The 13,479-nt window shown below is 44.6% G+C and overlaps 1 protein-coding gene across 3 annotated transcripts in view; it reads left to right on the forward strand.

Moving 5' to 3' along the window:
• The window catches only part of LOC144501580 (rho GTPase-activating protein 44-like), a 345,975-nt gene that overhangs the window by 288,899 nt on the left and 43,597 nt on the right, over window positions 1-13,479 (forward strand). For all 3 annotated transcript variants that reach the window (XM_078225440.1, XM_078225439.1, XM_078225441.1), the window contains exons 11-15: window positions 3,946-4,057; window positions 7,764-7,845; window positions 9,739-9,819; window positions 12,042-12,155; window positions 12,524-12,615. In XM_078225440.1, coding sequence (XP_078081566.1) covers window positions 3,946-4,057; window positions 7,764-7,845; window positions 9,739-9,819; window positions 12,042-12,155; window positions 12,524-12,615 — 481 coding nt within the window. The remainder of the gene's footprint in view (window positions 1-3,945; window positions 4,058-7,763; window positions 7,846-9,738; window positions 9,820-12,041; window positions 12,156-12,523; window positions 12,616-13,479) is intronic.

A 13,479-nucleotide genomic window follows, 5' to 3' on the forward strand; every position in this document is an offset into this window, starting at 1 on the left:
TGTGCTGCCTTTGCCGTCCCATAAAGCGGGTAGGCTATCATAAAGAACCGTTCTGTCTCACTAATGGCTCGCTTAACCCTAAGCAGGTGTATCTCGGGGTGGTCCCGCAAGTCAGTGTAAAGGTGAATATAAGGCACCACATATGCCAAATAACACGATCCTGCCCAATTCCATGGAAGCCACGGATAGGCATTGCTTCCACAGATAAAATAGGTACCATTCTATGTAGTCATCTCGCTTACATAAGCGGAGGAGAGTTCATTAACCCATTCCCGTCTTCACTAACTATAAAGTTAAATTTCAATTTTCACATATTGAAATAAATGATTATGATTTGATTAAGGTAGAAACCAAAATAAAGCTAATCTTTTTTTTAAATGTGGACTTTTTATCATGGAAACATTTGTCATTTCACAAATGTAAAATTAGCTTTTCAGTGTGGATGAGGATGTTAGTTATGAAGGTAATATACTGTTTAAAAAACCCAATTATATCCCATTCAGCCAGGGTTAACTTTTTCAAGGGTTCAACAGTTTATGTGGAAAATTCCCCATTGATTACATCTGATGCTGCCTCAACAGCACCCCCTCTGGACAAGTGTAGAATCACTGATAGCAACTTCTGGATTTCCATTACTGGAATTTTTAGGATGGATCCCCTCCATCTGAAAATTCGGGGGGGTGGGGGAGGGGGCTGGCACATTCCCACTGATTCCAAGAGCCTTGCTACCATTTTATGCTCTGACAAGCATTGGCAAGACTTGCACCCCTCACTCGGGAGGCAGTCCCACCTTGGAGATCTGCCGGCCATTTCAATTGGCCAGTGGCTCTCCAGTCCCTCCAGGAACAGCGCTGAAGTGGCTGGAAGAGGCATTGCAAGATGCTTCCTGAGCCGAAGCTCAGGGAACTGGAGAAAAGGGGGAGGTGTCAGGGTTCTGGTCGGGGAGAGTAGGGGAGGCTTGGGGGTTCGCTGGGGGAGCAACCGGGGCCTCGAGGGTTAAGCTGGGAGGGGTGGGAAGGAATGAAGAGGGAGGTCTGGCCTCTGATGGCGGTACCTCCAAAGCCCCCACCCCCCGCTTCTCGCCCGGTATCTCATTCCCTTTATTTCCAGGTTTACCCCACTGAGGTGTCATCTGCCGCCAGCCTAATGATTGAGGCTGGGTGGGAAACAGCCCTTTAGTGGTCAATAAGAGTCTTAATGAGGGACGAGTGGGCCTCCCCTCCAAGGCCCTTTCTATCCCAGTGCAGAATTGCTACAAAGTCGGGTTGGGTGGGAACCAGGAACTCCCTCCATGCAATTCCACAGACTAATCATCCAGAGGCCCAGACTCATGCTCTGAGGACAGGAGTTCAAATCCCACCACGGCAGCTGGTGGAACTTAAATTTAGTTACTGAATCTGGAGTTTAAAAAATTAGTTTCAGCAATAGTGACCATGAAACTATTGTCATAAAAACCCATCTGGGTTTAAATTCCAGTCATAGGGACATAACTGCCAGCCTGGATCAGCAGCAGGTGGTCAGGCAACCAACAACCTCATCCTCACCAATCATTGCTACCAATGCTTCATGGATGCATCAAGTATTGGTAGCTGTGACTACCACACAGTCCTTGTGGAGACAAAGTCCCGTCTTCACATTGTTTTGTCTGGCACTACCACGGGGCATTCATGAGACACTATGGACCATCAGCAGCAGCAGAATTGTATACAACCACAGTCTGTAACCTCATGGCCCAGCATATCTCCCAGTCTACCATTGCCTTCAAGCTAGGGAGTGGGGTATCAGTGAAGAGTGCAAGCGGGTATGCCAGGAGCAGTACCAGGCATACCTAAAAATGAATTATCAACCAGGTGAAGGTACAACAAGGGACCACTTGAAAGCCAAACAGTGAAAACAGCAGGTACTGGACAGAGCTAAACGACCCTACAGATCAGATCTAAGCTCTGCTGCCCTGCCACATCCAGCTGTGAATGATGGTGGGCAATTAAAAAACTCACTGGAGGAGAATGCTCCACAAATACCCTCTTCCTCAGTGATGGGGGAGCCCAGCACATCAGTGTGAAAGACAAGTCTTTTGCCTTCAGCCAGAAGTGCTAAGTGGATGATCCATTTCAGTTTCCTGCAGAGGTCCCCAGCATCTCAAATGCTGGCCTTCAGCCAGTTCGATTCACTCCACGTGATATCAAGAAAGGGCTCAAGGTACTGGATGCTGCAAAGGCTATGGGCCCTGACAACATTCCCTAATGGGCCCTGACAACATTCTGGCAATAGTACTGAAGACTTGTGCTCCAGAATTAACTGCGGCCCCTAGCCAAGCTGTTCCAGTACAGTTACAAATTCGACATCGACTTGGCAATGTGGAAAATTGCCCAGGTATGTCCTGTACACAAAAAGCAGGACAAATCCAATTATCACCCACCAATCTGCTCTCAATCATCAACACCGTGTTGGAAAGTGTTATTGACAGTGTTATCAAGGAGCAATAACCTGCTCAGTTTGGATTCTGCCAGGGCCACTCAGCTGCTGACCTCATTACAGTTTTAGCCCAAACATGGACAAAAGAGCTGAACTCAAGAGGTGAGGTGGGTGTAACTGCCCTTGACACCAAGGCAGCATTTGACCGAGTATGGCATCAAGACGTCCTAGCAAAACTGGAGTCAATGGGAATCAGGGAAAACTCCCCACTGGTTGCAGACATACCTGTCACAAAGGATGTCATTGTGGTTGTTAGTGGTCAGTCATCTCAGTCCCAGGACATTACTGCAGAAATGCCTCAGTGGAGTGTTATGGGCCCAACCATCTTCAGCTGCTTTATCAATGACATTCCTTCCATCATAAGGTCAGATGTGAGGGATGTTCGCTGATGATTGCGTAATGTTTGGCACCATTTTCAACTCTTCAAACACTGAAGCAATAACTGTCCAATGGAGCAAGACCTAGACAACATTCAGACTGGGGCTGACAAGTGGCATTCGTGCCTCGCAAGTGCCAGGCAATGGCCATCTTCAACAAGAGAGAATCCAACCATCACCCCCTGGCCTTCAATGGCAATACCATCGTAGAATCCCCTACTGTCAACATCCTGAGGGTTACCATTGTCCAGAAACTGAACTGGACTCGCCATATAAATAGAGTGGCTCCAAGAGCAGGTCAGAGGCTGACAATTCTATGGAGAGTTCTCGCTGGCGGGGAACTTAATCGGGAGGGTGAACTTCATACTGGCATGGTGACCTTTTAATGAGCAAGCGTGCAAGTGGGGTTCCCATCATTGTTCGTGAGGAAGCACGACCCCCACCTGTAACCCACCCTGAAAGTCAGGGGAACAAAATTCCAACTGTTCATCCCGCCGTCAGGAAACAGATTTCTTGCCTCCCACCAAATTAAGCATCCCTGCCCATCGCCATTCCCGCTGCCAGTGGGAACGGAAGATTCCGCCCGATGTATTTTTCCATATCCCTGAATAATAAAAATTATCTTCCTCCTGAACACCTAAAACATTTTTTTCTGTAACCTTTAAAATATAACACATAACACCTCTCTGTCTTTATTACACGCCTAGCTGACTGCTCAGTCCCCGAATACTAGCTCCCAGCTGTACTTCGACTCTTAGGCCGGAATCTTACCACACCGTTCACGCCGGCGGGATTTTCCCATCCTGCCGCAGTGAACGGAGATGCGGCCGGCCGCCAAATTCTCTGGCCTCGCTGCAGCGGGAGCACAATGTGAGCGGCCGGTAAGATCGCGCCCTTAGGGTTTGGGTTAAATGTTGCGTTTGGGTTAAATGTTGCGTTTGCTGGTCAAAGTGCAGCTCAATTAATCCAACGTTTCAGGTGGAGCCATTAGCAAAGGTAACGCTCTGAAACATGGCAGTGACCCTTTGTGGTTCTTACTGAGCGAGCTGGATATTCTGTTCAGCGATGGTATTGATCAGAGTTTGTTCTCCAGGGCCTGTTCAGAGTAGCTGCCTCCGCCTCCAAACTGAAAAAGCTGAAGGCTTCGCTTGACTGCGGTGTGCTGGATGTACAAGAATATTCTGTCGATCCTCATGCTGTGGCAGGTACGTAGCATGAACTGCTGTAGCTTTGAAAGGTAGCATTGTAAAATTCCCCTCATTGACTGATTTATATCCGTTACGAAATTGGTAACATTTGAGTATATCGTGGGTCTCGTACAATTTTTATTGACTTAATCTTAATTATATTTGAGTTACCTAATCTGATCAATTTACGTCTTGCACACGTTTACACTGATTCTCGTTACATTGGATTGTCACTGCAGTAATAGGATATAAAAAAGGAGGGAATGAAATCAGTTTGTACAAAGCAGTCTGATTAAAGTTTGGTATTCCTCCAATAATGATTTTTTTCATTGCACTCAATTTGGCAAACTGATGCTGCAGTTCTTTCAAAGGTTTGGGTTTGTCAGTGTACTGCACTCGATTTTGAAATATAGCACGCACAATGGAAGGCTTCCGTTCCATTTCTTCAAAACATTTTGGATGGTTTCTGTTTAATAAAATATGCGAAGCTTCCCAGTGGCCATTATTTATGAATAGTCCGCAACATTACGAAGGATGTCTTGTGGCGCAGTGGGTAGCGGCCCTGCCTCTGATCCCTGAGCCAAAAGCTCCGCGTTTGAGGACTTGAGGGCCAAGGAAGGAGCGTTCATAACCAGCCCAAATAGATTGAGTGTGTCAACCCGCAAAATCCTTCTGACACACGCCAGTGGCTGGCAGTAAGAGCGGGAGAGACTCCTGGTTAGCCGCACTTGATGTGGAGTGGCGCCCCTCAGGTTATAAGCCTTTGGTGACAGACGAATGACCTGTTTCAGGAAAAACCTAGCTATGGGAACAGATGAAAGTCTGCCTGGTTGGATTAGGTGTGGGAAGAGCAACAACGGCATTAGATTAACTTGCTGGTGATATATGTAGCTTCCCTGCTTGCCAGACTGGCTCCTTTCCTATCTTACATGAGTAAGATAGGAAAGGGCCTGTTTCCATGCTGTAAACCTCTCTGACTCTATGAGTCATCTATCTTACATGAAGATTGGTGCAGCAGTTATTTTGATTGTGTTGCAGTGAATAAAGCTGAACTGATGGCTGTAGACAACAGGTGCTTCAGGTTATTTTCTGAAGAGGCTCTCTGAGAAAGAGAGCTTAAAAACAGGAGCAAATGTCATGAGCGTTTTTGCAACCCGCACGTTTGAGATCTCTGAGGAATGCTTTAATGCTATCGACATGTACACTTTACCTAGGCTTTGTAACAAATCTTTTGAAAAGACAAATTCAATACGATCTTTAGTCTATTCTCACCGACCTTCATCATCCTTACTGCAGTTTCTTTCCTGTAAATGCAATATTACTAATCCAGCAGCTGTCTTTGAAAAAATGTTAATTTTAAAACCCTTTTGAACTGTATCCTTGAATCTTGAAGGTTTAAGGGCAGTCTGATTTTCAGTGGCTTGTATATACAACACAAAACAACCACATAACAACATTTGGTTTTTAATTGAACCAAGCCCAATTTGCCTAGAGGCTCACACGCCCAAACAGCCCACTCAGTATCATGCTCAACTGCTCTTATTTTGCTTCATGCAGTGTTTCAGTAAAACAGTTTTCATTGTGTAATCAGTAGGTCAGGTAGTATGTGTGGAGACAGAGTTAAAGTATCAGGTAGATGCCCCATTCATTCCACCAATGAAGAGTCAAATACCTGAGATATCAATGCTGCCTGACCTGATGGGTATTTCCAGCATTTTCATAGAATCATAGAATTCCTACAGTCCAGAAGGAGGCCATTCAGTCCATCTAGCCTGCACCGACAACAATCCCACCCAGCCCCGATCCAAGGGATCCCACCCAGCCCCTATCCGAGATTTACCCTGCTAATTCCCCTGACAACAAGAGGCAATTTATCATGGCCAATCTAACTAACCTGCACATCTTTGGACGGTGGGAGGAAACCGGAGCACCCAGAGGAAACCCATGCAGACATGGGGAGAATGTACAAATTCCACAGACAATCACCCAAGGTTGGAATCAAATGTGGGTCCCTGGCGCTGTGAGGCAGCAGTGCTAACCACTGTGCCACCGTGCCACCCTCATTTTCTGTTACGATTTCAGATTTCCAGAATCTGCAGCGTTTTGCTTTTGCATTAACTGTGTAAACCCTGGCTTTCTGAAGTCTGAGACAGTTTGTATTCACCACCAGGGCCCTAAATGGAGAACTGCCAATCAGTGACTGTCCTGACTCAGTAATCTGTGAAAACAGTCATCTCCCAGTCCCCTCTGCAGGCTCAGATTCTATGTGCTCTGGGAAGCCAAGGTGTCTGATGGTCAGCCCATGTGGGTGTGGAAACTGCAAACACGTTAATCGAACCGTAAATTGAATAACCCGAACAAGCAAGTGGGGTTGTGGTCGCTTTGCTTAACTTAGTACCTGTAGGTCAAAGATGAAATTCAATCACGCCAGGGTCAGGAAGTGAGGAAAGTGGGATTTTTGCAGGACCCAGTTACATTTAATCCCCATCACTTTTCATTCTCGTTAGAAATCCCCGCAAAAGTGTCTCTGTGAACAAGCATCTTACGATACCGTGCTAATTAGAGGTAAATGTCATATAGTATATTCCCTGCCATTTTCACTTTAGGAACATTAGGCAGAAAAATGTCGGTGTGTTGATTAGGGCCTTAGGGAGTGGGAGCCAGCCGTAGCCAAAAACCCTGACAGAATTCAGCACCTAATAATGTTAACTTATGTTCGGCTGTGCAACTCTGTGCGCAAAAGCATTCTTGAGTCATATGAAGTCATATCAATGAGGTGAAAACTAAGGGGAAGAGGAGCAGGGAAGAGTTGCATCCAGGGAAAATGGCCCCTTTATTTGCTTTACAAATAATGGGCTGGCATTGCTGGTGCTTTCTGCCCCTCTAGCTGGTATAGGTGTGCCATAATTTGCGCTCACCACATGCAAATGCCACCTTGAGATGGGGAGTGAGATGCATTCATGACTTGGGCACAAGTTCTGCTTCACCCCATTATCTTCCCTCCAAAAGTCTTCCCGACCTCATTGGCAGCATTATAGGCCGGAATTTTCCGACCGTTCATGCCAGCGGGATTTTCCCATCCCGCTGCAGTGAATGGAGATTTGGCTGGGTGCCAAATTCTCTGTCTTCGCTGCAGTGGGAGGGTGGCGTGAATGGGCGGTAGGATCATGCCCGTGTATAGAGTTTTAAGGTACATTTACATGGTGTATGAAATTCATCACAATGTAGGTATATTTGTAAAACTTGTACTAACTCTGGGAAATGTCCATTCCTTTTATAGATATCTATTTGTGTTTGAGTTGTGGATTTATGAGGGGTTTTTTTTTGCAATATTGATGAACTGATCACCTGCTCTGTCCAAGACCACTATGAATTAGTAGAGATCTCATGCAACTGGTTATGTTATGGCCTTACAGAAATTCAGTGGCGCAAAATTTAAAATCATATATAAAATCATTTAATGTTGGTTTCTCTCAACTCTACTTGTCTACAAAAGCTTTGAGAGGAATATAATTTTTATCAGACTCTGCACAAGTGTCCTAGCCCAGGATATTTCCTTTAACTTTGAAAGCCTGGTTTAAAAGGATGTAGCAGTGTTCTGTTATTAATTCATTCATTCATTGAAGAAAATAAAATGCTTGATCCAGGATATAATGGAAGATTTGATAGTAATCCTTTCGTTGCTGCATTAACTAAATGAGAATAAATTGCCTTCCTTTATAAGGAGCTCTTAAATCGTATCTTCGGGAGCTACCAGAACCATTGATGACGTTTGAGTTGTATGATGAGTGGATACAGGCATCAAAGTAAGTATTTTGTAATCCTTTCCTTCAGTTTCATGCTGTCTCCATTTGTGATTTAAAGTCCATCCTGTTTACTCTAATCCAGGATTATGCTGACGAGACAATAAAGGAAATTATCTGATACTGGTAATTCCGTGAAGCAAGCATTAGTGTACAGTGCCTGTTGCCCTGATGTGTTGTGTAATGTACTGACAATGTTCATATGGGAAGGCAGTAACACAGTGGTATTCTCACTGGACCAGTAGTCCAGAGACTCGGAGTACTGCTCTGGACACCTGGATTCGAATCCCACCATGACAGATGGTGAAATTTGAATTCCAATAAAAGAATCTGGTTTTATCATCGATCATTGCTGTAAAAACTCATCTAGCTCATTAATGTCCTTTAGAAAAGGAAATCTGCCGGTCCTTACTTGGTCTGACCTACATGTGATTCCAGAACCCCACAGCAATGTGGCTGACTCTTAAATGCCCTCAGGAATAGGCAATAAATGCTGGCCTAGCCAGTGATGCCCACATCCCATGAATGAATTTTCAAAAATCTGAAGTTGTTGCCTCAGAAGCCCAGTTAGGTGGAATCAACTTTCAATCTAATGTATTTAATTAATTCAAAAAGAAGCTGAATAAATATCTTGTTGGGAATTTGTTTGAAGGTATAGAAAAGTTTAATCTGAAATGATCAAATACCGAATGGGACATGAAAGTTTCAGGGGTTATGAGGTCGGAAGAGGGAAAGTTTTAACCATGGAGGGCAGTAAAACAGAATTGAATAGTGGGATGGATAAAAACTGTGTTCAGGATTTTATTGCGTGAGGTTAAATCATAAGAGTGAGCCCATGAGAGCACGTTTTCACATGGTCCACGGAAGGCACAGATACGATGAGTTTGAGTGACCCTTTCCCATTTCATGCTTTCTTCTCCAAGTTGATGCCTGCTTTTCCTTGTAACGTTCGTGTTGTCACAGAAAGGTCCCTATCAGAAGTTAGCCACTTCCTACATGAAGAAAAGTTGGCAGGTTGGTCAGTCTGGACTTTCCTCTCATGACTTCTTTAAGAGGGCCTTGGGAATAGGTTCCTTTCTATCCTTGCCAATGCTGGGTTCTTGGAGCTGGACCTTACCTCGGGACTGTTTCCAGTGCTGAACCACCACCACGCCTCCCCGCACCCCCCCCCACCCCCCTCGCCTCACCCCCAACCTTTAATTAAAGGAAAAATAGTTTAATTAGGCTTACATTAACACTGCAATGAAGTTACTGTGAAATTTCCCTCATCACCACACTTCGGCACCTGTTCAGGTACACTGAGGGAGAATTTATCATGGCCAATGCACTTAACCAGCACATCTTTCAGATTGTGGGAGGAAACCAGAGCACCCGGAGGAAACCCATGCAGACACGGGGAGAATGTGCAGACTCCGCACAGACAGTGACCCAAGCTAGGAATCTAACCCGGGTCCCTGGCGCTGTGAGGCAGCAGTGCTAACCACTGTGCCACCGTGCCGCCCCAAGCTGGCACAGTTTAAATATAGAAGGAAAACACAGATGTGCAAAAACACAAAGAGAGAGTTAGGCTTTAAATATGGCTATAAATGAGCTCCAAAGCAATGGAAATCAGTGTTGAGTTAGTAAGTAAACTATAGCTGATTCACAGACAAGTGATCATTGAATCCCTACAGTGCAGAAGGAGGCCATTTGGCCCATCGAACCTGCACTGGCTGCAAAAGTGATGAACTATCAAAATATTATTGTTCTTGGGATCGAATTTTCATTATTTCCTGAGAATCACATTCTTGTGCCATAGCTTTAAGAAATGTTCCAATTTTTGAACTGGAAACCAGAATAATGAACAAAATACTTTGTACAAATGCATAAATATCACTCTCTGTTTGGAATTCCCAGCATTCAGGAACAGGACAAACGGCTACAAGCTTTATGGAATGCATGTGAGAAACTACCCCAGGCAAATTATAACAACTTCAGGTAAACTTAAATACCAGCTTCAATAGTGTAATTGTATGTAATTAAACAGCTGTCCTCCACTTATTTTATCATTAGCATTGGTAAAGCGTAAGGAATAATTACATGGGTTCTGTGGATTACCAGAAACTGTGCTACTGAATGAGTGTATTGGAAACCTGTTCCAGAGCTAACAAAAAACATGGCTTTATTGATCGTTTTTGGGAAACTATTGAGGAATATCATGGGCAATACTGAGGAATTCTTGATTTGAACCAGCAGTTAGTTCTGTTTTTATTTTAACACCTCATGTTATTGCGGAATGATGACATCATGGCCCAGCAACCCTATTGCCAAACCTGATTGGACACAAATAACACACACCTGCTTTCATCCGTTTTTCCCAAACCATTTTCCGATGGTGAATCTTTCACCACTGACTCAGTATAGTAAACCTCGTCGGGAACAGTGCAGAAATTCCACTCTGAAGTCTCGCCCCCTTTTCATGGCACTAGGGCTGCTGTGTTCGGGTAAGTGAAGAGTTTAAATGTCCAAAAACTTCTTTGAAAACTGCTATGGAAGGAAGGTAAGAGGGCGGGGTGTGTGAGGCAAGTGGGTAAGAGTGTAGGGTGGGTGAGGCAAGTGGGTAGGAGGGCAAGGTGGGTGAGGCAAGTGGGTAAGAGTGTAGGGTAGGCGAGGTATTTGGGTAAGGAGGTAGGGTGAATGAGCTAACTGAGCAATGGGGTAGAGTGGCAAGTGAGTAGAGTCACAGATGGGTGAAGTGGGTAGGTGGGTGAGTACGGTCACAGATGGGTGAGGTGGGTAGGGCAGTAGTTGCGTCAGGTCAGGACAGATTGTAATCAGGTCAGGGGAGTTGGGAGCACGTGAAGTCGGTGATTGGGGAGAGTCAGGGGTTGTGGTTGAATGGGGATCATGGTGGGGGAGGGGGATCAGTGTGAGTAATTGGGATTCAGTTGTATAGTTACCCAGGAGTTAGACAAGGATTTTTCTAATAACATTTCCTGGATAAATATCCAGGTCAGTAAGTCAGTACTGTCTGAAGTCTCTGACTAACCCAGAGTTGGAGACTTTTTTAGATGGTCCTGAGAAGCAGAAGCAACCTGTCCTGACCTGACTCTGTTCCCATTGGAAGCTCAGACTTCTTTGCAATTCTCAGAGAGTTCTTGCTTTGGGACTTCTGTGGGGTTCCACAGCACATCTTCTGGTGTACGTCCATCTTGAGCATCCACAGACTGGAAAATCTGGGCCCATTTTTCACTGGAATTTCTCACCTCAAATTCGATCCGTTAAATTCTCCTGTGCCAATATCTGACAGTAAACATGCAATAAAAGTGAATTCAATTAATTCGTCATTTGACAAAATCTGGTAACAATCAGAGAAACTGGTGAAACTTTGTCTATTTCCACCTCTGCATCATCTGTCCTCAGCCCATATTCAAAAGCCATCTCCCCGATACATATGCTACATTCACACTGGACAATTCCCCTGCTATCCTGCCCGGTGTCATTCTCCATCCTCCAGAAGCTTCCGTTCATTAAAACTCAGTTGCCCATAGGCTATGCTTGTATTTAAATTCCTTCCTGGTCTCAGCCTTCTCTATCTTGGAAATCTCCTTTCACCCTGTCCAAACTGCCCAGCACCCATCGCTGCCTCCTCCTGACCCACAAACTCTCCTATCCTCCAACTCTTGGCTTTTCTGAGACCCTTCCATCTTCCGCTCAACCATTAGCAGTCCTGGGTTCAGCCAGTCGGAGTCCATGCTCTGAAATTCCTTAAGGTAAATTTTCACTTCTCCACATTTCCATTCTCCTTTCCAACTCAAGTTTTTGGTCAGTCCTCCTAATATTCACTTAATATCCTTTCTAATATCCCTCCTAATATTCTCATAATATCCCTTCTAATATTCTCATAATATCCCTCCCAATACCCCTCCTAATATCCCTCATAATATCCTTCCTAATATCCTTTTAATATCCTCATAATGTCTCTCTGAATATCCTCATAATATCCCTCCTAATATCCTCATAATATCTCTCCTAATATCTACTTCTTTGTCTCAAGGCAACATCATTTATTTCTGATCAGTCTCTCTGGGACACCTAGGGATGTTTTTTCTATGTTCAAGGTGTTTAAACAGTTGCAACTTGTTGAAACAACTGTCGAGATTTCCTTTATTTAAGAAAATGCAGTAATTTACACAATGCAATGTATCGTCAATCTCCAGATATTTGATCAAATTTCTAGCCAAGCTAACAGAATATCAGGACGCCAACAAAATGACACCTGGCAACATGGCAATTGTCCTGGGGCCCAATCTACTCTGGACAGCCAATGAAGGGTAAGAGTTCTTCACCTTATGACATTTATTGTAATGTAAATATAATAGTCTCATATTAAGGAACATGTGAATTTCAATCCATCAAATGTGCCGATCCTTGGAATGATTCTAATTTAGAACCAGTTAGTGGTTCTTGTGGTAGAAAATCAAGGCACTTACTCTGATTACCTAGAAACGAGGTCAGTTAAATTGCAGATTGATTGAACCTGCAATGTGCTGTGGTCTCTCGTATGTGTCTCTGCAGGACACCAATTGGAGCATTTACCCACTGAGATATTGGAGATCTGTTCTTCGGAAAGTGCAAACATTTTCTGGATAATTTGTCTGCTAAGTTGCAGTTAACTTGGTCAGCTCCTTTCTCTCTCCAGGTCTATGACTGAAATGATGACAACAGTCTCAATACAGATTGTGGGGATAATTGAACCCATAATACAACATGCCGATTGGTTCTTCGCAGGAGGTAATTGCTGAATTGGACTGTGATTAGAAAGCTCTCTGGATAGATTTCCTTTCTGCTGTGTTCCCTCCAATTTCTCTTCGCTGTGCGAAGCCTTTTATTATGCTGCGTGGTCCCTTTAAGACTGCAGTGTAATCACCCGTGTGCACACCTTAAAGGGACCACTCATTGAGCACAGCCTGTCAAGTCCTGGGCTGCTGAATGGCCATGTACCCATGCAGCTTAGAGGAAATGTTGCCCGTCAGTGGACCATGTCAATAATAACAGCAGGAGGGCGGATTCGCTTTGTGAACTCGCTAATAGGGCTGATGGGGTGTGGGCAAAAAACGAATACTGTGAGACCACTCCCAGCTTTAGACAGCCACAATGCAGGCCAGTCTCTGGATCCAGACAGAAGCAGGATCAGTGAAGCTGCGATGGTTATAGGAGGGAGGGGGGAGTTGGGAGGGGGGCAGGGGTGTGTGTGTGTGTGTGAGTTCCATTCTCTGCAGCAGGAAAGGACCCAGTATAGCAACAGTCCAGGTTACTTAGATTGCCAATCTTCCAGGGTATGCCTGGAGTCTCCAGCAAGTGAAAATCAATCTCCAGTTTAATTTCTTGATTTGATTTATTATTGCCACATGTAGTAGTACACAATGAAAAGTATTGTTTCTTGCACGCTATACAAAGCATACCGTACATCTCCTGAAGGAAACTGCAGGGGATGGGCACAATTGTAATGTGGAACTTGTTCAAGGAACAGCTACTACACGTCCTTGATAAATATGTACCTGTCAGGCAGGGAGGAAGCAGTCGTGTGAGGGAACGGTGGTTTACTAAGGAGGTTGAATCTCTTGTGAAGAGGAAGAAGGAGACTTATGTTCAGAT

The sequence above is a fragment of the Mustelus asterias genome, chromosome 12, assembly GCF_964213995.1.
Source record: "Mustelus asterias chromosome 12, sMusAst1.hap1.1, whole genome shotgun sequence".
NCBI classification, from domain to species: Eukaryota; Metazoa; Chordata; class Chondrichthyes; order Carcharhiniformes; family Triakidae; genus Mustelus; species Mustelus asterias.